The 26,714-nt window shown below is 36.5% G+C and overlaps 1 protein-coding gene across 1 annotated transcript in view; it reads right to left on the reverse strand.

Annotated features, from left to right (window-relative positions):
• The window catches only part of AHI1 (Abelson helper integration site 1), a 238,837-nt gene that overhangs the window by 174,685 nt on the left and 37,438 nt on the right, over positions 1–26,714 (reverse strand). The window contains exons 11-17 of the mRNA XM_043999819.1: positions 21,474–21,606; positions 15,560–15,683; positions 12,722–12,951; positions 10,108–10,211; positions 7,064–7,182; positions 5,338–5,468; positions 1,772–1,912 (exon numbers count right to left, since the gene is read on the reverse strand). Coding sequence (XP_043855754.1) covers positions 1,772–1,912; positions 5,338–5,468; positions 7,064–7,182; positions 10,108–10,211; positions 12,722–12,951; positions 15,560–15,683; positions 21,474–21,606 — 982 coding nt within the window. The remainder of the gene's footprint in view (positions 1–1,771; positions 1,913–5,337; positions 5,469–7,063; positions 7,183–10,107; positions 10,212–12,721; positions 12,952–15,559; positions 15,684–21,473; positions 21,607–26,714) is intronic.

The raw sequence follows: 26,714 nt of genomic DNA on the forward strand, positions 1-26,714 counted from the left end.
AACCAGCACTCTTCCAAACTTCCTTATTACTCACAAGGGCAGTACCATCTTTCTACTAATCCAGGTTTACAATTTATGTGTCATCCTCAAGGTCTAACTGACATCACCCACACATATTCAATAAGCTGCCAAATCTTCTTGTTTCTGTCTCCCACAGTGTCTCCCACAAATGTCCCCTTCTTTTCACACACAAGAGACGTGTACTCTTTGGTCCAGTCAAACTGTACTACTTGCTTTTGCTCACATAAGACACCCATCTACATATCTTTCCACTTTATGTTCCCTATACCTGGAACACTCTTGCTCCATGCCTCTGCCTCTTGGAAATCCTGGTTCCTTCAAAAATCAGGTCATCTTCTGCAAGAGACTTTTGTTGGTCCCTCCCTCCAGCTGCAAGTGTCTTCCTATTCAAGGTTACCTTGTATCTGCTCTCTAAGGGTCATACTTAAGAGACAAAAGAGTTCATGTTTTTTCCTCCATTAGGCTATAAGCTCCCTGAGCACAGGCTGTTTCATTTTTGTCTTTTCACCCCTGGTGCCTGGGGTACTGAATATACTGTGCACTTAAAAAATAATATCTGGGGGCAGCTAGGTGGCACAGTGGATAAGGCACTGGCCCTGGATTCAGGAGGACCCAAGTTCAAATCCAGCTTCAGACACTTGACACCTACTAGCTGTGTGACCCTGGGCAAGGCACTTAACCCTCACTGCCCTCCCCCCACCCCCCACCAAAATACAGCTTTACTGGTATACACAGAAGTCAAACACCAAAGACAACCTAATCAAAATATTACATGATTGATTAAAAGTAAGCATCTATAATTTCATTTAAAACACAAAATAATTAACTTATTTTAAAGTCTTTTCCTAATAATTTTAAAGAAAATGTAAGTTGCTCGATTTACAAACTACTTCCTTTGTATATCTGAATCCATACAAAGTTCGCTACTCCTTCCATATAAGTATATTCCTATTTTTATTTTTCTGTAATAATCATGCTTATAAAAAATCATAATAACTTTATGTAGCACTTTGTAGTTCATAAACCACTTTACATATATTATCTCATTCAACCTTCATAGCACTCTTTTAAGATAGGTAGTGCAGGGAGCAGGTAGGTGGCAAAGTAGATAAAGCACTGGCCCTGTATTTAGGAGGACCTGAGTTCAAATATGGCCTCTGACACTTGACACTTACTAGCTGTGTGACCCTGGGCAAGTCAATTTGACCCTCATTGCCCCGCCCCCCCCCCCAAGATAGGTAGTGCAAAGATTGTCATGTATGTTACATAAGTAAGGAAATAGACTCAGAAGGAGTAAATAGTGTTTCACATGGCTTAATAAAGCAGGCGAGCCAGGCCATAGACCCTAAGCCTTTGATGCCCAAACTAGCAGTCTTTCTGGGACATCACAGTGACAAATTTTATAACAACAATAAAAAAAAATCAAACATCTTTTACTCCCTCAACTCACTATGAGTTGCTACTGAGCATGAGTCTTCACCAGAATTCAAAGTTCGTGGGTCTCATCTTTATATATCACAGAAACCTAATCCAACCCATACCTTAACAAGAATATTCTCCACATACTCAACAAGTGGGACATCCAGATTTTGCTTGAAGATTCTCATAAGAACCCACTAACCATGAAGGCAGCTGATTCTACTTTTGAATAGTTCTTACTGTTTGCAAATTTTTCTTGAAGTTTAGCCTAATTCTACTAAATGTCACTTTTATTGTTTAGTGTATTTTTACTTATTAGGTGGGGTCTTACCTTTGTAATCATAAATATAGATCAGTATTGGTTCATTTTGACCAAATGCACAAAATGCCACCATATGTTCATATGGATGAAAAGCAACATCTCGAAGAGGTGATGTGAACGAAAGGTCAGAATACATTGCGACTTGGTCTCCTTAAAAAGGGAAACAATAAGATTAGTCAATTCTTTTGAAGCTTTATTTTTCTTTTGAGGTTAAAAAAGCCCATTTTTATACACTCCACTTTATTCTCAAAACATTGTGTTATACTATAAATACTAAGATTCAGTGCTTATATTCACAAAAAAACCTATGCACAAAGGTATTTTGCAACTATCTTATTAATATTTTTATATTGTCATCTAACTGATATTTAAAATCTTGAATAATTCAAATATTTTAGAAAGCATTTTAAGTAACTATATACATTCAATTAATTATTTATCCTCAATTCATATATCCTAGAGGTAATTGGAATTACACAGGAAGTTCATAACTTAGGAACATCTTAGTTACAAATATTTCACACAAACCAATAGCTAGCTTGCCTGAGGCCTCACTTCTCAACCACATCTCTGCTGGAATGTCTCCAATCCCCACCATCACTACACACAGTTTCCTATCCCACCCTTTACTGCCTCAAAAACCCAATTTCTATTGCATATACTTGGTGTATGTGTGTATGTGGGTAAGGAAGAGGAGTGGGGAGGTGTTGTTGAAGGGAGAGAAAGGAGCCATTCCCATAAATGGGGCTGCATTATGCTACTCAATAAATACTTGATGATGAGGATGAGGATAATGTTTTTCTAGCATTCTGAAATGGAAGGCAAGGTAAAGTTTTCATACAGAAACAAGGTTATGAAAGGTGAATGAATTAGTATTATTTTGGTACAACTCACTTAGATCAGACTCACTTGTTTAGCCTTCTTACCTATATCTAAGAGGTACCATGAACAAGAGATTATGCAAATTATACATGATAACGTTCACAACTTTTATTCATAGATGATCTTCTCAGGGCCTTACTCAGGGTCTATTTATTCTCATACCCAGGCTAACTAACAATCTTGGTTTTCTGGTTTCTAAGCCTACAGAAAATTATAAGAAGTAAATTATAAAGTTAGAAAAGCAGGGGGGAAAGTGACAGGTCTGATATGGGAAGAGATGAGACATAAAAATATAAAAGCAAAGCAAGCAACACAACTCCAAAGGATACAGCAGTGTACATTCACATAGTGCAGGGTTAAATGTCCTCTCACGCCTGGCATAACCTAGGACTTTTATTGTATTATAGTTTAATGAAATAACCAGTGTTCATAATGATGAACTGGATTTATAAAACAGAAATATTAAATTGTGTTTGGTATATTCTGCTTAACAGGTCATCATTTAATATATTTTTAAAAGTTACCTTCACAAAAATTAACATTTTAAAAGTTTTGATGTTTAAAGAATAAAACCTTCTGCTATCCAAAAATCTCTGTAATCCAAAGTGGCCTACTGGCTGAAAGCTTCCAGATGTCAAATCTATGACATTGTTGTTAAGCCACAATCTAATTTTTTTTTTTGGGGGGGGGGGGTTGAGGCAATTAGAGTTAAGTGACTTGCCCAGGGTCACACAGCTAGTAAGTGTTAAGTGTCTGAGGCCGGATTTGAATTCAGGTACTCCTGAATCCAGGGCTGGTGCTCTACCCACTGCGCCACCTAGCTGCCCCCATAATCTAATTTAAATGTACAATCTTTGGAGCCTAACTAAGGACATTTCTATAGAAAAATGCATTCTAACAATTCCATAATTTCTGGAATACAATCCATTTCTAAGTTGGGGATGAAGATAAAGTAGAGGATCAGTCAAATATAGGCTGTGCTTTTTTCCTTGCACTGAAAAGTAAAACCTAAGAATCATATGAAAACAATGCTCTTATTAGAAATGAGGATCAAGGGAATAAAAATGAAAATTATGAACAAAAACAGAAGAGTGATAAGACTGAATAAAATATATTCACTGAATTAGAAAAAAGTCTATACTATGTCTTATATAGTCATTTTAAGCAATTATTTTTCAGTATATAACTTTTTTTTTCCTTTAGAAGAAAATCTAACTTAAGAGGTAAAGTTTACTGGGCTTTTAATAAACTCTGAAAGCTGGACTTAAAAAGAAATCATGAATCTAAAGACTTGAGGTTTCTATATAGATTTTTGTTGTTGTTTAGACATTTCAGTCATGTTTGGCTCTTCATGAACCCATTTGAGGTTTTCTTGGAAGATACTGGAGCACTTTGCCATTTCCTTCTGAAGCTCATTTTACAGATAAAGAAACTGAAGGAAAGAGAGTTAAGTTACTTGCCCAGGGTAACACTGTTAGTAAGTATCTGAGGCCAGATTTGAACACAGAAAGATAAGTCTTCCTCACTCCAGGCCTGGTTAAATTCCTATGGAATTAAAATAGAAAAAAAATCTAGGCTATGGAAAGTAAAGGAATTTGATTTTATCTTTTCCTCAACATTGAAACATCTCTTACTATGTGACCTGAGCTAATTACTTACAATGATTTTCAAGAGCATTTCACACTACAAAATAAATAATTTGTCACACTCAACCAATTATCTCCTATAAGGTAAAAAAAGGCAAGACATGTTTAATGGATGTCAGACAATGGACAGAACAAGGAATAAACTGAGACAAAAAGAACATTTAAATTCCATTTCATGAAGCCCCCCAAATGATTTCTTGAATGAATGTCGTTAGCTCTGGTTTAAACTTTTCTGTTATAAAGCAGGTAAGGCAGAGGTAAGGCATAAATCAAATTTTAAAAGCTTATACAAGCAGAAGGAATTTGAACAATTTGAGTTAAAATTTCCAATTAGATATTATTTAATCTGTATATTTTGAGAAGTATTTTACTTATAATTTTGAATAACAGTATTTACCCTGCTATAAAATTTATATTAAAAATATAGACATACATCAATACAAAATACATGATTTTCCTCAGGTAATATTATTCTAATTGAGATACCATCTTCCTACAGGACTGTACTTTAAGTAGATGGGTTCAGAGAACTCATTATTGAAGTATTCTGCCAAAATAGCAAATTAGGAAAGAAATAAGAAAGGGAAAAAACAAAACAGAATTTAATATGAAATTAGTTTTCTTAGCATCTTTCTCATCTTTATGAAGAAAAATCAATAACCTTCAAAAATAATACTAAAAGTTTGGACTTGAAATTTTCTGGGAAACTATTTCATTAAATGGGCAGGTAGGTGGCACAGTGGATAGAGCATTGGGTCTGGAGTCAGGAAGACTCATCTTCCTGAGTTCAAATTTGGCTTCAGACACTTACTAGCTGTGTGACCCGGGCCAAGTCCCTGTTTGCCTCAGTTTCCTCATTTGTAAAATGGACTGGAAAAGGAAATGAAAACCACTCCAGAATATTTTCCAAGAAAAATCCAAATGGAGTCACAAAGAGTCAGACACGACTAAAAATAAGTGAATAACAATAACAAACATTACATTAAATATGTACTCAGGTTTGCTATATTTTTCATTTATTTTATCAAGATGCAAATAAGTTCTTACCTGTTTCAGGGTTCCAAACATATGCTATACCATCCTCACTTCCAGAAAAGAGAAAAGTCCCACATGGTGTTAAAGTACTATGAATCTTCTCCCTATAATTTGCAGCACCTACATACTTCCGTGTTGCTAATCTAAAAAGAAAAATAATCTAATAAATCTTTATTTCCTTCATGTAATCATTTAGTCATCTTTAAAAATTAGTATTCAGAATAATTTTTAAAAAATAATTCAAGAATATCATTCACATGAAATAATTTTTAAATTGTCATATCTAGTCTATATGTATATAATTTCCTTCAAAATTTTCCTCTTTTTGGGTTGGAATGATATTGAGCCCTTATTAGAGGCATTTGGTCTTTACTAGAGTTGTCATTATTCTTGGGTTTTATATGTTACATATACTGAAGTTATATAATTTAAAATTCGTATCATCAAACACAGTGCAAAGCATATGGTTCAGACTCATAACCTCATGCCTGGGTTATTACAGTAACCTAGCATTGAGTAGTATTTTTTTTTTTTTTTTTTAGTGAGGCAATGGGGGTTAAGTGACTTGCCCAGGGTCACACAGCTAGTAAGTGTCAAGTGTCTGAGGCCGGATTTGAACTCAGGTACTCCTGAATCCAGGGCCGGGGCTTTATCCACTGCGCCACCTAGCCGCCCCCGAGTAGTATTTTTTTTAAGTGATGCAATTAAGGTTAAGTGACTTGCCCAGAGTCACACAGCTAGGAAGTGTTAAGTGTCTGAGGTCGGATCTGAACTCAGGTACTCCCAAATCCAGGGCTGGTGCTCCATCCACTGTGCCACCTAGCTGCCCCGAGTAGTATTTCTTTAGTAAATTGAGAATGATTTTTTAAAACTGCTTAATTAAAAATAAAATACCTTTTTTTTTTTTGGTAATTCACATTCAATAAAATAGCAACCTCTCATTTGTTCTATAGGAATATTACTGTGAAGGATAAAAGCTAACTTTAGAAAATATGCCCTTTCTGCCTTTAAGAACCCCATTTTTGGGGGCAGCTAGGCGGTGCAGTGGATAGAGCACTGGCCCTGGAGTCAGGGGTACCTGAGTTCAAATCCGGCCTCAGACACATAACACTTACTAGCTGTGTGACCCTGGGCAAGTCACTTAACCCCAACTGCATCACCAAAAAAAAAAAAAAAAGAATCCCATTTTTGCTTTTCCCTTTTAAGTATATGATCCCTCAATAGTCTTAGTTTGAAAAAAAAAAAAAAAGAGAAAAACATAGATTCAGAGTTGGAAGGAACCCCAGATCCAATCACTGTACAGAGAGGAAACTGAGGAAACAGGAAATTAAATGATATGACCAAAATTATGAAGGCATTAATGCATGGAAGAGGCAGAATTTGAATTTGGGTTCTATTGTTCTAAATTCTAACTGTTTCTGATGTTAATTTATTGGATGAAATATCCTTTGACCCAGCCATGAGTTTTGTGTAATCTTTACTTGTAATATAACATGCATTTTGTGTAATTTTTACATGTAATATAACTGCTAATTCTACTATTCAGATAAAGGGTATTATTTTACTAAAGACTGCAAATAGAATATTCAATACAAAAAAGGACAATTTTTTTTAAAAAAGGAAATGACAAAGCTTTAAAAATGTTCAAATACATAATAAAAAAAACTGATCCATATGAACCAGTTAATTAGAAAGACTAACATTTAAGGTTATTTTGTTACCATTTAAATCTACTTACATCCGGAGATCCATAATTCTCAGAGTACTATCTTTGGCATGGATTAACAAACGCCTTCCATTTGGATGAACTTCTAAATAGCTTATTGGAATCCCCTTAATATCATTTTCTCTAATTTCCTATAATGACAGAAAGAGTTAAAAAAACTATGAAAACATTTTCATTCAAATAGGATTTAAAAACAATCATTTTTTTAAAAATCAACATTTCTTTGTGTAGTTAGGAAACTTTTAAATATCTTGCTAAAGCAAAAGTTGTAGATAACAAATATTTAAATGGCTTGATATAAATTCCCTTTAGCTTAAAATGAGTTGAAAATTATGTATAAACTTTACTTTGTTTTATAAAATCTGTTTTAAATGATGCTATTTATTTCCATAACATGAAAATTCATTCTATACCAAATTTGCATTTTAATATTTTATTTTTGTGTGTGTTTTAAGATTTTAAAAGTCCATAACCAACATTTCTTCTACCCATAAGCTCTTCTTTTAAAAAATATTAAAATGTCTAATTTCAGTTTAATTCAGCGACAGGAAAAATGTGAAAGCTGAATATATAATCTTGTAAAGCTTATACATTCACAAAAGGAAGGGTGGAGTCAACCTTTAAATACTATTACAATCTCTAACTAATTCAAAATAGACTTACATCTCAATTTAGGGGAAGGGAGTTATTGAGATATTATTCTTCAATCACTTAATTTAGCTTGTAACTGAGGGAGTTTTAGAAAGTTGCTCTAGGCAGCTACAGAAGGCGCCCTACTAATGATGTCAGGGAAGCAGAAATACTGCAGGGTTACCTGTCTGGACTGGCACTGAATCAGAAGAGGCTACCAAAGGTCCGCCAAGTAATTTTCCTGTCTGGATGACTGAGAGAAAAGGAAAAGCTGTAAATGCAAAATGACTGGGGCAAAATAGAGGTGAGAGAAACAAGGGGCAGCAATAGACTAAAGCTCATATGCCTCTTCTTTTTCCTTTTCTCTCCCAAGGGGCCTCTTCTGATCTGGATAAGCAGTGACACAGAGACCTTGAATAGCGCGTCTGTCCCACTGTTGTCAAAAAAGCACCAAAAGGTAACTGGGCCAGCAATAAAAATGAACTAATGGAAGTAATAAACTAAGGGGAAAATATGGAAGACATACCCTCCAAAAGGGTATTCTACAGAATTAAAAAATGAACATAATTTGAGAAAAGCTCTTTTGGAGGTGAAAGCAACATTGACACTGATACAAAGGTGAAAAAAAGACAATGAATCTTCTTAACAAGTTGTGAGTGAGGTGTGAATTTGACATTACTACTGGGAGATTTATATTGTTTTCACTGGTCATTACAAACATCCTCTTTTTTAAAAAAAAATCTATTTATATTTTCAAACTAAGCAGTTTTGTAGGGGAGAAAACTACTACTTTTCGTTAAATTTATGGTCCTGGGCTAAGGAGCACGACATACAGCAGACAGACACATCCTCAAAGTTTCCTGTTCTATATGAACTCCCTGCATCCAACTCCCTGTTCTGGTAGCCAACAAAATGCAAAAGAATAAATGTAATTTCAAGTTGTAGTATGCACTGTTAAATTCCAAAATTCATTAGAAACAGAAAAGATCCATGAGAATTAACTTTTTTTGACTTTTTCTTTTTGATTATCTCAAATGGAATACTATTGGAACACAGCTATTCAAGGCAAATTGTCTTTTAGTTGCTATTTTCAAGATAAAAAAGCATATGAGGGCTTTCACAGCAAATACTAAACTGTGCTTTATGTACTTAAGTGATTAGAAGGAGGCATTTGGAATCTTGCCAGTCCCTGGGGTATATAAATAATTAGACAGCTCTTTTAAAAATGTGTATAATTAGGCTACAGTAAGAAACCCAACATACCACTCATTAACCTGATAGACCAGAATGATTCCAAAAAGAATACACAAGATTGTTTTTAAAACAGGTTTTAGAGAGTTGGAAGGTTGAATTAAAGCTCACAAAAAGCCTTTCCCTCAACTTAAGAGAGTCTTTCATTCACACTCAGACACTGTCAATACCCTTTATTGTGAAAATTCTAAGAACAATGGTGTCTTCACAAAATCTGTAAGAGATAAGCAATACCATGAAATAGTGGGATACAATACAAAGAGCATTAACTTTGAGATCAGAGAACCTGAGTTCAGGTCCTTCTCCTGTCACTTAGAATCTGAGTGACCCTTTTTTGAGGGCACTTTATCTTTATGGGCCTCAATTTCCTCAGGAAAAAAAAATGAGGAAGTTAGACTGGAGGGTCTCTTGGATCCCTTCTAGTTCTAAATCTAGGCTCTTAATCATATTAGTCATGTCAACTGAAGTTATATTAAGGTAAAACTCAAGTTTTTGGAATCATGTTATTTCCTCTTCAAAGATAACATCAAGAACAAAATACAAAACAAACAAACCAACCAAGACAAAACACCCAAAACAACCCTGTTAAAAAAAGGCACAATTGACAAAAAAATACATATATACATACATATATGTATATATACACATACATACATACACACACACACATGCATGTATATGTATATGCATATATTTGTTCCCACATGCCAATCTGTCACATCTTAACACAAACCAAATCCTAACAATCAAATGATAGGCCTAATTATTACTACATAATTCTAAAATACAGGACTGCTGATAAACCACTGACAAAATAACAATGTGAACTGACCCATTACAAGGTCAAAATAAAAAGGTGAGAAGCAAAAAGTTCAGTGTCCTATAATACTCATTTTAAAAGTGAAAAGGTTATAAAGTGGAGCTCAGAATTAATGTAAATATTTTCTCTGTCTATGGTAAGATCTAAAAGACTGATTAATATCTAGAAAATTTTCAGTGAGTCACTGTTCATGTTTATTGGCCATTTGCAAAGTGTTAGGAAGATATTTAAGGGAATTTAATTTCCAACTGCAATCTGCATATATTGTTAACTTGGAAAGGGAAAAGCATACATCATTATTTATATTTTCTACCTCCTTAATGAATAATCAAAATTTAAAATATGACTTTATAACCTTATTTATGTTCCAAAGTCGAACTGGATGTTGTTCATTTTCTCTGACCAAGGTATTCCAAACAATAATCAATCCTGAACTGTCTCCTGAGTACATATGAAGTCCTGTGGGGGGAAACATTTCATCTATTTTATAAATACCAAAAATGAAATCAATTTCCTATTAAGTAAACATTCAGTAAGCGCTCTTCTGCAGAGGACCCTACTAGGCTCTACAAGAGACACAACATTTCAGGAAAACACAGTTATGGCCCTCAAGAAGCTTCCAGTCTATAAGGGGATAAGAAACAAACCCTGCTAACAAAAAATACACAACATGATATTTTAAAAAATGGTAACACCAAAGTCTATATATGTCTAAGTATAGAGAATCAGGGAAGATTTCATGGAAGAGGTGGCATCCAAAATGGAAGCAAAGCACCTCAAGCTGGAAGGAAACAGAGTAGCCATCTAGTTCTGCCTTTTACGGAGAAAAAAATCCCTTGAGTAACATCACCAAAAAATGGCCACCAAGTCGCCATTTGAAATCCTATGGGAACTCACAACTCCCTATTGTATCCCGCTTTATTTCTGACCAACTACAATTGTTAAAAAGTTTTTCCTCGATTAATAATTTTTTTTTTGGTGGGGCAATGAGGGCTAAGTGACTTGCCCAGGGTCACACAGCTAGTAAGTGTCAAGTGTCTGAGGCCAGATTTGAACTCAGGTACTCCTGAATCCAGGGCTGGTGCTTTATCCACTGCGCCACCTAGCTGCCCCAATAAAAATTTATTAAGCACCTACTGTGTGCCACGCACTAGGCTAAATTCTGGCACACAAAGCCAAAATATGATTCTGTCTTCCAACTATCACTCCTTGTCCTGTTGTCTAGGACCAAGAAGAACAAGTCTAATCTTGTCTCTTCTTTTTTTCAAAAATTATTTTAAATACTGTAAACTTAATAATTAATGCAAAGATGAGGCAGGTAGGTGGTGCAGTGAATAAAGCATCAGGAGGACCTAAGTTCAAATCTGGCCTCAGACACTTGACACTAACTAGCTGTGTGACCCTGGGCAAGTCACTTAATCCTCATTGCCCCACCAAAAAACAAAAAAACAAAAAAATTAACGCAAAGATTTCAGTATTCAATAAAAGACTGCTATAAGAAACTGAACTTTCTTGTTCAGTTTGTTTTGTGAGAAGTAAATGTCTATCTAGATGTAAATAACAGAGTAGCTTTTTGAACAAGAAAGTTTACCTCCAGTAAAAAAGCAGGATGTACAAATGGCCATGCATTTGGGGTTGGGGTATTTCTGTATGGTTTTAAATCTTGTATTTAATAAATTTCATGTGTGAAATTAAAAAAAATAGCAGCAGTAATACAGCTGTTGTATTTGTTTCCTTCTTCACTTTTTTTGTTTTCTTGAGTTCTTTTAAGTAAATTAATTTTATTGATGATCATTATGCTCTAGCTTATCACCCCCAGCCTCCTTTCCTTTTAAAAATACATATTAAAACAAATTAACACATTAGTCGTATATGTCATACTTCATCTTATGTCCACCACCTTTCTGTCAAGTCATCATTTTTCTAAAATCGATATTGTTTGAGTTTCAGTCAAAAGTTTCAAGGGCTTCAAAGTCACTTTTTTTTATATTAGTGTTGTTTTCATCCTATAAATTGGTTTCCTGGTCTTGCTTATTTCACTCCACATTAATTTGTATAAGTCTTCCATGTTTCTCCTAATATGGCTAATCTGTCATATTTGTCATTTTAAAAATTATTCCATTCCATTCATGTACCACAATTCCCTCAGCTATTGCCCATCGGATGGTTGTCATTCTTCAGTTGTTTCAGTCCTATCTGACTGAACATCATAAACTCGATCGCTTTCATAAAATAACAGACAACAGATAAAATAAAATAACTAACAATGACCTCCTTTTACAAATATATACCTCAAAGTATTGTTGAGAATTCAATAAATGTGCTATATTGTTACCACAGCATTGTCACCGACAAAACTGTTGCCCATAACAGAGAAGCATAACAGTAATCCATAAAATATTCAGAGAGACTTTTAAAAATAGATGTCACTACAACCCAATGCTTAATATCCAAGTTCGGTGGAATGAAAAGCTTTTGGAAGAAATCAAAAGCATGTGGGACCACGATGAAGGTCATATCATCCTTAATTACCTGCCTGCTATTGGAGGCTTTCAGTGAACCGACAGGATATGAGATTAAATTCTCATATTTTTATTCAATTACAAAAAGGAATTATCTTATCCATCTCTGCAAGCATCCACAGAATGTTAACTATCAAATAAGAATAGCAGGAAAACAACTTGTGACAGGGCTACTTCTACTTGAATCAAAAAGATGAGAAGAGGGAGAATAATAATAATATAGTGATAATAATTGACATTTACACAGTACTTTAAGATTTGCAAAGGGTTTTATATCAGTTACCTCATTGATTCACACAAAAACCTGTTAAGTATAAAAAAGTATAATGAGAAGTTGGGATTTATAAGAAATTACAATAAAGAAATGAGAAAAATCTGTATTTTCATGCAGCTTTCCTTTATACTTTATAATAAAGAAGACAAATCTAGAGCTTGTATGCTACATACCTTCAGCATCGAAGCAGAGAGAGTTGATAAAACTTTTGTGGCCATCAAATTCTTGTAATAACTGACCATGAACTTCTTTCACTTTAACATTCCACACTCTTATCATAGAATCATAACACCCCGTAACTACCAGGTATCCTGCAACTGGGTGGAATTTGGCCGTATAGACAAATGAAGGATGAGGGAAAACTTTCACAGCTGCTGTGCCTTGGCTTTCAATTTTCCACATTCTGGAAGGAAAAGTCATGTGTTTATACACACACACACACACATATATACATATATACACAAACAACATACATGTATGTAATATATAAAAGTCATCATATATATACACATATTAATTCTGTAAGGCCTAAATATAAATACACTTTTCCTAATAACACACAGAGCCCCAAATAAGCATGATGTGTTTTCAAAATAGTTAATGGAAAACAGAGATTCAACATGACATTAATTCTACAGCAAAACCCACTGAACATCAATTAATTATTATTTGGAATGTGACTCTCATTATAAGTATTTTAATATCATTGACTTCTGATAGTTATAAATAACTGGTTCAACATCTAAATGCATATTCACATGTTATGTGTTTTTTTAACTTGTCTGCTTATCAACAGAGGTTAGATATAGAGCTCAATGATTAATAATATAATGTATAATGCTAGAAAAGCAGCAAGATAGAGTAAATAGAAAGCTAGCCTTAGAACCAGGAAAATGTGGGTTTAGGTCCCACTTTTGCAATATACTGGCTGTGTGACCTCAGACAAGTCACTTAACTCAGTACATTGGGCAACTATGCCAATATACATCAGTAGAGGGATTTTCCTCAGCAGGAGTTTGTTTTACTAATAAAATTACAAGTTTAAAGTCAACCTATCATTCTCAAAATAGAAATGATGAACATTAATGTGATATACAACTTAACCCCATGTTGCATCCTTTAACATAAACTGAAGAATTTACAGGAGGCAGTGTGATAGAGAGGAAATACTCTGGGGCTCTTGTCTTAATTCTGTTACTACCTGTGTGACTTTGGGCAAGCCTTTTTACTTCTCTAAGACAGTTTCTTTATTTGTAAATTGTGTGCAATATTTTTCTAGGATAAATCATAGGTGTTCAGAACAATGACTTAATGAGTGACAATGCTAACACATCAGGTTAGGCCCTACAACTCTTAAGCAGGATATCAGGCTCTTTACATTTTATATGGGATACAAGAGAAGAAACATATATTTTAAGCTATTTTTTCATGATTTGAAATAGAGAGGGAAAACAGCTGCCTTTAAAGAGCATGTTCAAAACTAGAAATGTAGCTGTTTAGATGCAGAATAAGATCAAAGGACTGTGAAAATACTGTTATTTCCATGCTTTTAAAAAATTCTTATGAAACAAATATGTATACATAAGATCTGAAAATTCCCAAGAAACTTTCTGTGTTGAAATGGATTGCTAACTTGTTAACCACTGTTCCTATTCTAAGATTTCAGCCACTTGCAGACTCAACTCCACCAAATGGCTGTTTTGAGGCAACTAAGTGGCACAGTGAATACTGACTGACCTAAAGTCATGAAGCCCTGAGATCGTATCCAGCCTCATATACTTACTAGCTGTGTGACCCTGAATGGAACACTTAAACTCTATCTGTCCCAGTTTTCTCATCTCTAAAATGCAGATAATAATAGCATCCACCTCCCAGAGTTATTGTGAAGATCAAATGAGATATTTATAAAGTCCTATGTAAATGCTAGCTATTATTATTAATATAATAAATGTGTATATCACAAAGAGGCAGGGTCAGATGTATACACAAAGGAACAAATATTGGAACTAAGAATTACATAAAATAAACAAGCAAAAATCTTGAATGAAACAAAACATGACTGAAATAAGAATAAAGTAGGTATTAAATTCCATTTTAATGTACAATTACCTTTCCCTTTATATAATGACCACATTCCAGAAAAAATTGCTACAATGAAAAGCCTATTTTATCACTGATTATCATTATAAAATCAGAGAGGAAATACTGAAAGAGAAAAAAAATATTCCCCAACAGACTGAAATAGCAAGCTTGGCGCTATAGCACATCACAAAATTATGCCTATAGGGCACAGAACAACCTGTAGTATTGTACTAAGACTCACACTCTCTGTATCACAACCTGACAGCTTTTTTCTCCTCCTCCTCCTCCTCCTCCTCCACCTCCCCCTTGTCCTCCTCCTTGTGTCTAGTTATTTACAACGAGATCTCTCAGATATGGAATCCAATTAGTGCTTTTGCACAAATTATTCTGTTTGATCCTTACAACTTGGCAAAACAGGCAAATACAAAAGTATCATCTCCATGTTATAGATAAGGAAATTAGGGACCAGAGGCTCACAAAACTATGAAATTAGAAGAGATGGTGCCCAAAGCCTGGTCTTCAGAGTCCTCATTCAGAGTTCTTCCCACTCTACTATGATCCTTTACTGTATATTAATTAAATTGAAAGTGACAGAAAGAGAAAGATGAATTCTGATTTTCATAAAAGATATGCCCAGGGAAACAAATAAATATTCTTAAAGCATAGAAATATAAGATATTAAAATAATTTTTAAAGAAATTTGTACTCTGAATAGCAGAGAATTGAAAATATATAAAAAATAAATCAAATGTACATTTAAAAACAGTGTTTAGCACAGAAATTTAATATTATATGATGAATTTGTAAAGTGAATATCTGATATAGGCACATCACTAAACATAGCTGAAGCTATATTTGTACTCTTATTTTCCCTGATTTCCTTTTAGACTCAAATACATTTGGAGTAGCCTCTGCTGATTTATACTGACCTGACAGTACTATCAGAGGATGCAGTAAGGAGATGTTGATCATCTTTTGACCAGCAAAGATCATAAACAATATTGAGGTGACCACAAAATTCTCTCAAGTAACGTCCTGAAGGGATTTCATATACTAAAGGAAAAGATTTGCAAAATATTGAATAGGCTATTCACAGAGCATTATACACACACACATACACACTTTGTAAATAATGTGATGATTTGAACTGGAAGTGGGTTAAGATTTACTTCCATATTTTTGTTTTGTTTTGTTTTGTTTTGGTGAGGCAATTGGAGCTAAGTGACTTGCCCAGGGTCACACAGCTAGTAAGTGTCAAGTGTCCAAGGCCGGATTTGAACTCAGGTCCTCCTGAATCCAGGGTCGGTGCTCTATCCACTGCGCCACCTAGTTGCCCCTACCTTCATATTTTTTAAGAGGCTACCAAATAAACAAATACAATTATCAAGACAACAAATAAAATTTCATGTTCTACTTAAGAAATTTTTCAAGTAGTTTCAAATGCTTCAATATCACCTGTTGTTGTTCTCAAAGAGGGCCATGACACTAGGGTGATGTCATGACTTGCAGTGAATTGGATTTGAGTGAGGCAGGGATATGCAAAGTCACCAGCCTTACTACTCCAGAGCCATCTGGGTCCAGTGGCAAGATATACATCAGGACAACTGGAGATGACCCTGATGAAGTGGGAGACCTTTGCCTTTTAAGCTAAGGCCTTTCCCAGGTCTGTTTGCCTGAGGCAATACCCATTGAGTAATCATACATTGAATGTATAATGGAAGCCTTGGAAATGCTAGACTTGAGAGTTGGAAGACCAGGGTTCAAATCCCACCATTACCACTTAACAAGTTGTGTAAATAAGGGCAAATTATTTAACCTCTCACAGACTCCTCTGTCTTTCACATCTGGAAAGTGGGGATACTATTTGTACTATTGTCCTTACATAATCATTGCCCAAAAAATCAATCACCAAGCATTTATTAAGTGTTTACTAGTTCTAGGCAAAGTGGAAAACACCAAGGATACAAAGAAAAAAGGGAAACAGTTCCTGCTCTCAGGGAGCTTATATTCTAATGGAGGAAACAACACATATGTATATACTTATATGTATCGACAAAATATATACAAAATGAATACAATGTAGTTTTGTGCCCTAGTAGGTGGAAAGAGGGGCACCAGGAAAGGTTTAATAAACAAGATGATGCCTGAGCTAAATCCAGAAGGAATTAGGAACTCCCAGAGGTGGGGGTAAGGGAGTGGACTCCAGCTCTAGGCAAGAATAGACAGTGCAAAACACTGAGAGAGGAGATGGAGCTTGGTGTGTGAGGAATTGTGAAAACACCACTATGACTGTAATGCAGAGTCAGTCAATCAGTCGGTCAATAAACCTTTACTAAGCGCCTACTAGGTACTAGGTACCATGCTAAGCACTGGGGATACACAAAAGAAGCAAAAGACAATCCTTGCCCTCAAGAAGCTCACTATCTTATGAAGGAGACAACAAATATTCAATTATGTGGAAACAACACATACATACAGTATGATTAGGAAATAATAAAGGGAGGGAAGGCCCGAGAATTGGAAGGTCGGGAAAAGTTTCCTGTTGAAGACAGGATTTTAGTTGGGAATTGAAGGGAACCAGGAGATCCAGTAGCACAGAGGAAGAAGGAGAGCATTCCAGGCATGGGGGACAGCCAGAGAAAGTGACCAGAGTTTAGAGATGGGGTGTCTTATTCAAGGAAAAGCCAGGCGGCCAGTGTCACTGATCAGAGAATGAGTGTTGGGCGGTAAGGCATAAGAAGACTGGAAAGGGGAGAGGGGGCTAGGTTGTGAAGAACTTCGAATGCCAAATACAGCATTTTAAAAAATTGGATCCTGGAGGTGATAAGGAGTTACTGGAGTTTACTGAGTAAAGAGGTGACACAGTAAGACCTGTGCTTCAGGAAAATCACTTTGGTGGCTGACTGGAGAATGGACTGGAGTGGGGAGAGCTGAGGTATGCAGACCTGACAACAGACTATTGAAATAGCCCAGGTGGGAGGTGACAAGGGTCCGTACTACTGTGGTGGCAGTATCAAGGGAGAGAAAGGGGAATATTTCAGAGATGTAAAGGTGAAAGCAACAGGCTTTGGCAATAGCTTGGATATGAGGGGCGAGAGATACTGAGGTATTCAGGATGACTCCCGGGTTTTGAGCCTAGGCAACTTGGAGGACATTCTTGTCCTCTCCAGTAATAGGAAATGTAGAAGCGGAGAATGATTCAGGAGGAAAGGTAACAAGTTCTCTTATGGACAGGTTGAATTTTAGATGTCTACTGTACATCCAGTTTGAGATTTCTGAAAGGAAGGTAGAAGACTGGAGGTACGGGTTAGGGCAGTATAGGGAGATCTGACAATCATCAGCAAAGAAATGATAACTTTAAAAATGGGAACTGATGAGATCACCAAGTGAAGTAAGTAGAAAGAGAAAAGAAGAGGTCCCAGAATAGAATCCTGAGGGATACCTGTGGTTATAGTACATGAGCTGGAAATACTTCCCTTAAATTTCATGTTCTAATGAATTAAAATACTCTCAAAATATAAGGAGTTCTTGGCATTGATATGGTTAGAAATTGATGGAGCCAAAATAGTGGACTATTATTCCAAAATATATCTCTAAAATGAAAATTCTCAATTTTATCTCTGCTATATTACCTGAAAAGTTTATAAACAACTACTCCCACCTAGTGGTCCATACACTAATACAACACGACTTTAAACAATTTAAACCACATAGTTGAATTACATGGGTGGAGTAATTTGTCTGCTTTGTCACGCATGTATTTCCTCTGCTTGGAATAATTGATTTAGCAGTAGATAGTGTGAGTCAGGAAGACTCATCTTCCTAAATTCAAATCTGGCCTCAGACACTAGCTAGGTAATCTAATGACCTTTCCCAATCCTATACTTCATGATATGTGGGCAGCTAGGTGGCACAGTGGATTTCTATCACTGGCTCTGAAATTGGGAGGACATGAGTTCAACTCAGGCCTCAAACACTTATTACCTGTGTGACCCTGGGCAAGTCACTTAAACCCAATTGCATTAAAACACCCGGGGCCATCTCCAGTTGTCCTGACATATATTTTGCCACTAGACCCAGATGGCTATAGAGGAGAGAGTGAGGTTGTTGACTGTGCACAGCCCTCCCTCACTTAAATCCAATTCACTGAAAGTCATGATACCACCTGACACCATGGTCCTCTTCAAGGTGGAAGGACAAATAACAACTTCATGACCTACCCAGTATTTGACCATGTTGACTACCTTCTCTTCCTAGATATTTTATTTTTCTTTGTTTTCATAACATTGCTGTCTCTTTCCTCTCCTCCTACTTGTTTGGCCACTCTGACTTGGTCACCTCAGCTAGAACATTATCCATATGATGCCCTCTAAGTCTTATGGGTATCTCAAGGCTCTACCCCTGGCTCCTTCTCTTCAACCTCTCTACTCTCTTACTTGGTGACCTCATCAGCTCCCATGATAATTATCCTTTTTTTGTTTTTGTTTTTGTTTTGTTGTTGTTGTTGGGTTTGTTTTTTTTTTTTTTTTTGGTGAGGCAATGGGGGTTAAGTGACTTGCCCAGGGTCACACAGCTAGTAAGTGTCAAGTGTCTGAGGCCGGATTTGAACTTAGGTCCTCCTGATTCCAGGGCTGGTACTCTATCCACTGTACCACCTAGCTGCCCCCCTCCCTTGTTAATTTTCAATCTCTCCCTATCTACTAGCTATTTCCTTCTTGGCTACATATATGTCCATGTCTTCCTCATCCTTAAAAATCCTTGCCATTATCCTACATCTCTTCCTTTTTATAAAATTAAACTCCATTCAATGGAACAATGGAAATCTATTCATTGCCTCCACTTTGTTTCTGCTCTCCTGACTCTAAGCCCAATTCAATCTGGCTGACAACTTTATTCAACTAAAACTGTCTTCTCCAAAATCAACAATGATCATTTAAATGTCAAATGTAATGACAATGTCTCGATCTCTCTGCAGCCTTTGACAATGTCAATCACTTTTTTCTCCTATATATCCTCTCCTCTCTTGGTTCTCCTGACGATAGCTCTTTCTCTTTCCCCCTCCCTCCCTTCCTTCCTCCCTCCCTCTTTCCCTCTAAACCCCCCCTCTCGCACGCTCTCCCTCCCTCTCTCCCCCACCTTCTCTCTCTCTCTCCCCTTCCCTTTCTCCCTCCCTCACCCTTACATATGTACTATCTCACTTAGTGATTTCATCAGCTCCTATTGGTTCATTTACCATCTCTATGCGGACAATTCCCAGATATATAAATCCAGCTCTAGTCTCTTTCCTGACCTCTAGTCTCATATCACCAATTGCCTTTTGGGCATCTCCAACCAGATGTCCCATAGGCATCTCAAACTCATTGTGTCCAAAACTAAATTAATTATCTTTTCTCTCAAACTCTTCCCTCTTCTGAACTTCCCTATTTTCCTGTCAGTATCTTCCCAGAACTTCAGTCCCCCCATATCAATTGTCCATTGGACATTTCAAATTGGATATCTCACAGACATTTCAAACTCAACATGACCAAAAAGAAGAAATTCTGAACTTGCCCCCAAACACTTCCTAACATCTCTATTTCTGCCAAAGGCACCACCATTTCTTTTAGTCTCCTGAGGTTTTAATCTTGGTGTTATCCTTGATTCTCCTTGCCCTATATATCTAATCAGTTGCTAGATATTGCCCTTTTTACCTTCACACCCTTCATGTCTCAGCTGTTTTTACTGGCTACGTCCTTACTTCAATCTTGAGTTTAGGTGAGACTGGGCCTGTGCTTGGAGGCAGAGAATCTTTCCTGAGACCTGATAATTCCAGCTTATTAATAAAAAGCATGGTCATTAGGCCATTTCCCTCAGACCAAAGACAAATCATGGCAGCAGGGCTCACAGTTTATATACCCTTGAAACAGTAGGTGGCTCATCAAACAGCAGTCAAATCTAATTGGTTAACTTAACTGGAAGTCAATTAATACCTCTGAAAGCTTTAGGTTATCAATTCAAAGAATGCATACCCTTTTCAAGGAGTGGGCTGAATGACCCCTAAATGGAGAGACCTTCCTTAGCTATCTAAGACAAAAGGATCTGTCTCCACCCAAGCTTGAGTAGAACACCATGAGCTTTACCACCCTAGATTAAATTCTTTGCATGTTTGAGTGGGGTATGACCAAGACGAAAAGAATTAATGCAATGTCATCAATAATGATACTATAGGGAAAAAAAGGACTTTTTTTAAAATGAAGAATTTAGAAAAAGGGGAAAGCCTCTGAATCTCCCCAAGATGTTCATTATTAATAATCATTTTTCCACATAATGAATTATTTTGAATATATTTGTTTTACTTATTCACTACATATTTATGCAATCTATATTTAATTACATATTTACTGTCTTCCCCACTAAAATGGAAGTCCCTTCTGAGTAGGAATTGTCTCAGTTTTCATCTGTGTATCCCAAATACCTGGCACATAGTAGGTACTTAATAAATATTTGTTGATAGATTGATTAATCAAGTTGGTATCATGAATGTTTTGAAATGTGGAATAAACTAGCAAATTTGAATTAGGAAGGTTTTTAGCACTGTAGTATGTCCTCAAACCAAGATTATTATCTTTAATTTGATCATTCTTTTAAAAATTCTGAATAGTTGTCAGGTAGTACATGTTACATGGTAACAACAACAAAAATGGCTAATACTATTATATTTTGGTGACTGGTTTTTTTTTTTGTCTCAAAATAAGAATTGTAATGAGCTTTTAGAAAACTGATACAAGAATTTCAAGAGCTTCTCTTTAGTATCCTCCTATAGACCATAAAAATTCAGATGAAACATACAGGTTTACAACTTACAAATAACGGGATAGCCATCATGGCCTGCACACGCTGCTGCTAACATTCTTCCATTCTGGGAGAAATTAATACAGAAACATCCTTTTTCTCCTGCATGTAGTGAAAACAGGTGCTTGTTTGGAATACGGCAAACCTATTGAATACAATTTCCCATAGAAAATTAGGTAAATTAAACATCTATGATGGTTCAATGATATTTTTAATTACTACTGAATTTTTATAAATAATATTTTTCCCCAATTGCATATAAAAACAAATTTTAACATTTGTTAAACAATTGTTTGTTTAAGCTTTGAAATTGTATTTCTCCCTCCCTCCCCTTTCCTCTTTCTGAGATGGTAATGTGGAAATTTATTTTGATTTGGAGACCCTACTTTTGGGCTGAGATGAGAAAGCCTTAGACCCTCAGGGTCTCTTCTGTGTGGGAGGTGCTGGTGCCCCTCCCCTTCTGCTTCAGCTGAGCCAAAAAGCCCCGTGGGCTATACAAGACGCCAGGTCAGACAGCTGGGGGGAGGGATCCCCAGCTCCTTCCACCCTGAGTGGAGCTATCCCAGAGATCCTGGGCTCATCCAGGCCGGGGCTCTGGCATAGCCTGTGCTGAGGCATGTGATGCTCGAGCATCCCCCCAGCCCCAACCCTAGCCCCAGCTCTGGCTGGCAGATTAGCTTGGTCTGTGGGGGCGCAAAAAAAAAAACCCCAAGATTTGAGTGGGGAAGAGGAAGATATATATAGACCTCGGAGTTAGAACAGGAGGGAGACTGACAAGATTAGGAGAAAAGGAGGCCGAAGGACAAGATTAGGAGACCTGGCAGACAAGACTGAGGGAGGCTGATGAGATTAAGAGAGCAGAAAGAATGGAGCACTAGGAGAACGAAAGGAGAGGTCATGAGAGAGAAACATAGGGGTTCAGTGGTGGCAGTAAGGAGAAGAAAGTTAGAAGCAGGGGGATTTACAAAGCTAAAGGGGCTCTGAGTTAGAATAAAGGACCTGAGTGGAACATACCCTAAGGCAAGAGGCGGCTAAGGTCCTTATTGTATTAAAAAAGTTCCAGGCCCAGCAGGTGGAAAGAGATGCAGTGGAAAGTGCCACAATGCAGTCAGGTTGTACATTTTATTTCCCTGTGTTCTTAATTTTAAATAGTATCTCATAAATAAACTCTGCTTTGATTATTTAGTTAAGAGGTTTCTTAATCTTTTGCTTATCAATTTAGGAGTGGAGCAGTGTGGTGGAATTTTATAAAGGGCCCATGCTAAGTTAATAGCAGTCAGATGGCCAAATAGTCAAAAGTCCCCAGATTAGTCCTCCAGTCACATTAGCCCCCAAATTAGGCAAATCAGTCAAAATATTTTCACAGTAAGCAATCTGATGAAGATTATACATATGCAATCATGTAAAACATTTCCATATTAGTCATTTTGTATAAGAAGACAAGAAAAGGAAGAAATAAAGAAGGAAGGAAGGAAGGAAGGAAGGAAGGAAGGAAGGAAGGAAGGAAGGAAGGAAGGAAGGAAGGAAGGAAGGAAGGAAGGAAAAATAGTATGCTTCAGTCTATATTCAGACAACATCAGTTCTTTGAAGGTAAAATGTTCATGATGTTCATTTTTTATTATGAGTGCTTTAGGATTTAGGATAATCTACTGCTGAGAATAGCTAAGTCATTGACAATTCCTCATTTCACAATATTGCTGTTACTGTGTAAAATGTTCTCCTCATTTTGTTCACTTCACTTAGTATCAGTTCATGTAGGTCTTTCCAGGTTTATCTGAAATAATCCTGCTTGTCATTTCTTATAGCACAATAATATTCTATTACAACCAGATACCACAACTTGTTCTGCAATTCCCAATTAATGGGTATCCCCTCAATTTTCATTTCTTAGCCACCATAAAAAGTTCTGCTATAAATATTTTTACTGCTGAATTCTTTAAGTGTCTTATCATTGGACTGCATAAATTTTAAAAGAATGGGGGAGGGAGTGGGAAGAAAAATATTTAAAAAAGGTTTTTTCTAGATCTTTTTTTCATATCTATATAGAGTAGTGAAGAGAGAAAAAAAGGAATCAATGCCTTTACAAGTTCACTTGTCCTACAGTTTATGCCTCAGATTTCCTAAACTTATGCCTTACGGTCCCAGAGTTAACTATTCAGGAAACTACAAGGATAAAAAAGGGACCATGATTTCTATGTGGAAACAGAAATATATTAAAATGTAGAATTTATCATTGTAACATTTCAAATAATCTAAAGAAAATAAGGGAAAAGAAAATACAAATACATAATGAAAGTTTAGGAACATAAAAATTTTTCTCTCCAAGAGACTATTCAATTAAACTTAATTTTAACACTACTCCTTTTTTAACCTCTCAATATTTTGGGAGGGCAGACTGGTGCAATTTTAGCATGAACCAATAAGACATCACTGTAGCATGATTGGAAAGTTTTACTTGTAGTAGCTGAAAGGCTAATATTAAAATATTCCTGGTAATTTTATATAGTTTTCAAATATGTTCTGTCTCAAAAACCAAGAGTAAATAAAATAAACCATTTTTACTAATCACACCATCAGAAAGGAATATGGAGCCCTTCTGAAGTCTAATATGTCTCTGACAAGGAATGAAAGGGCTGATTTGTTAGACAATTTGGAAATGGATCTCCCTGGAATTTTCTTCAAAAGTTGGGAATGTGCCCCAAACATACCCAACACTCCTTTAGTAACCATGGATTAAAACTGAAGTTCAATAAAAATGTATTAAACACTTATTGCACATGAAACATCATGAAGGCATTAATGATTACACCGAAGATTCTAAATCTAATTTCTATTTTTCCTATACAACCATATAAGATAAAAATTCCAAGTACTGCACCATAAAATGCTTTCTTTTATTTATACTCAAACTTTCAAACATTCAAGTCCCCTTGTGCTAACCCTCATGATTTTATATATTTTTGCATCATCATTATTATTGTTGTTATTATGTGAACACCTATGCATAAAGGGGGAAAAGAACATGCAGTTATTAAAGCAAGTTACTATTTTAGTCACTGTGCTAAGTGTTTTACAAATATCATCCTATCTTATACTTACAAAAACTCTGATACACTTACTATGATACCCACTTACAATTGAGAAAATCGGGGCAGATAGAGGTTAAATGATTTGCACTGGGTCACCCAGCTTATATGTATCTGAGGCCATTTTTGAACTCTGGTTTCCCTGACTCTAGGCCCAGAGATCTATTCACGGCACCACCTGGCACAAGCACTGTGCTATATATAGTCTACATGGGACATGATCTTAGAGTAAAGGGTGAGGGGAGAAGGTGAGTGCCAGAAAAGGCTTCTTTCAAAAGGGATTTTAGCTGAAGCAAAGGAAGCCAGGAGGTGGAAATGGGAAAGGAGAGCATTCTGGGCAGGAAACACAACCAGGGGAAAGGCTCAGAGTTAGGAGGCTGAGTGTCGTGTTTGAAGGGCAGCAGAATGCTCAGCCACTGCATTGTGGAGTACTTGGAGGGGAGTAAAGCACATGAACATTAGAAAAGTAGAAAAGGGGCAGGCTGCAAATGGCTTTAAGAGCCAAAAAGCGTATTTTATATCTGGTCCTGGGGATAATAAGTGACATTGGAGTTCATTGAGTAGGGGTGAATGACACAGTCAGATCTTCACTGATGGAAGATACCTCTGGCAGTTGAAAAGAGGATGCGCTGAAGTGGGGAGAGACCTGAGGCAGAGAGGGCAGGCAGCAGGCTCCTGAGATGATGAGAGCCTACACCAGGATGGTGGATGTGTGAGTGGAAATAAGGAGATGACTCTGGGAGGTATTTTGAAGGTAGAAACAACATCTGACGACAGACTGGATGTGTGAAGTGAATGTGGAAGAAGCCTTGAGGATGAGGATGTCTTTCATCCTCACCATGATCGCTGGATCAAAGATGTAGAGGTGGAAGGGTGATCTAGCCCTATTCCTCTAGTCCATAACTCCTGTTCTGGTTTCACTTTGTTCTTTTCATAGTGACAACCTGTTCAGTCAACTCCAATGGCTCCCTACTACCTAGAAAATCCTGACTTTTTGTCCTCCATAACCTGACTCCTTCTTGCCTTTCCAGTCTTCTTATATCTTACATCCTGCCACAGCCTCTGAAACAGGCTGCCTTGCTATTCCTTATATACAACACTACATCTCCAGCCAGGCATTTTCACTGGCTTTCCCCCATGTCTTGTGCTATTTCCCTCCTCATATCCACCTCCCAACTCCTCTAACTTCCTTCAAGTCTCAGCTAAATACCACATTCTACAAAAAGCTTTTCCCCAAAGAGCCTTCCTCTGAGATAATCTCCAATCTACCCTGTTTAGATCGTGTATGTACATTGTTGCATGCATGTTGTCTACCTCATTAGTCTTTTGAGCTCCTTAAGAATAGGGACTCTCTCTTCTTCCCCCTTTCTTTTATCCCTAGAACTTAGTATTGTTCCTGAAACAAAGTAGATACTTAAGAAATGCTTGTGGACTGACTTACAATCCTATATTTAAACAGTTCAAGAAGGCATTATCTTCAATTCTTGAATTTCCTGAGTCCCTTTTCTCCCTATTTTTCAAGTACTACCAAACCTCAAACATGAATTCCTAACACCATTTGCCTCACCAATTCCAACTGCAGAGACAGTGAATACTGATTGAGAGTCATGAAACTGTGCCTACTAGGTCCAATACAAATTCATGTCATCTAACCTCAAAGCAGCCCCCATTGAAGCATAATTTTTACATTCATCTGATTAATACATATTTTGTCACAACTGTTCAAATCCATATATTCTCTCCTTAAAGTCCCAACTCCTCTCTTACCTATCTTATTCTAACCTTAACTTCAACTTTATTGAGAAGACTGGGAAATCCATCATAACCATACCCATCTTCCTTTCTTCACACCTCAAATTCTCTATTTTACCCATTCTTTCCTCTTTTGTTTCCAAGCATGGAGAAGCAATGAGGGTTAAGTGACTTGCCCAGGGTCACACAGCTAGTAAGTGTCAAGTGTCTGAATCCAGATTTGAACTCAGGTACTCCTGAATCCAGGGTCGGTGCTTTATCCACTGTGGCACCTAGCTGCCCCTGATGACTCTTCTCTTTGCCAAGATTAATATCCACACGGCCTAGCTGTACCAGATATAAGACTATATTATAAAGTAGCAATCATCAAAACTATTTGGTACTGGCTAAGAAATAGAGAGGAGGATCCATGCAA

The sequence above is a fragment of the Dromiciops gliroides genome, chromosome 4, assembly GCF_019393635.1.
Source record: "Dromiciops gliroides isolate mDroGli1 chromosome 4, mDroGli1.pri, whole genome shotgun sequence".
In the NCBI taxonomy this organism is placed as follows: domain Eukaryota; kingdom Metazoa; phylum Chordata; class Mammalia; order Microbiotheria; family Microbiotheriidae; genus Dromiciops; species Dromiciops gliroides.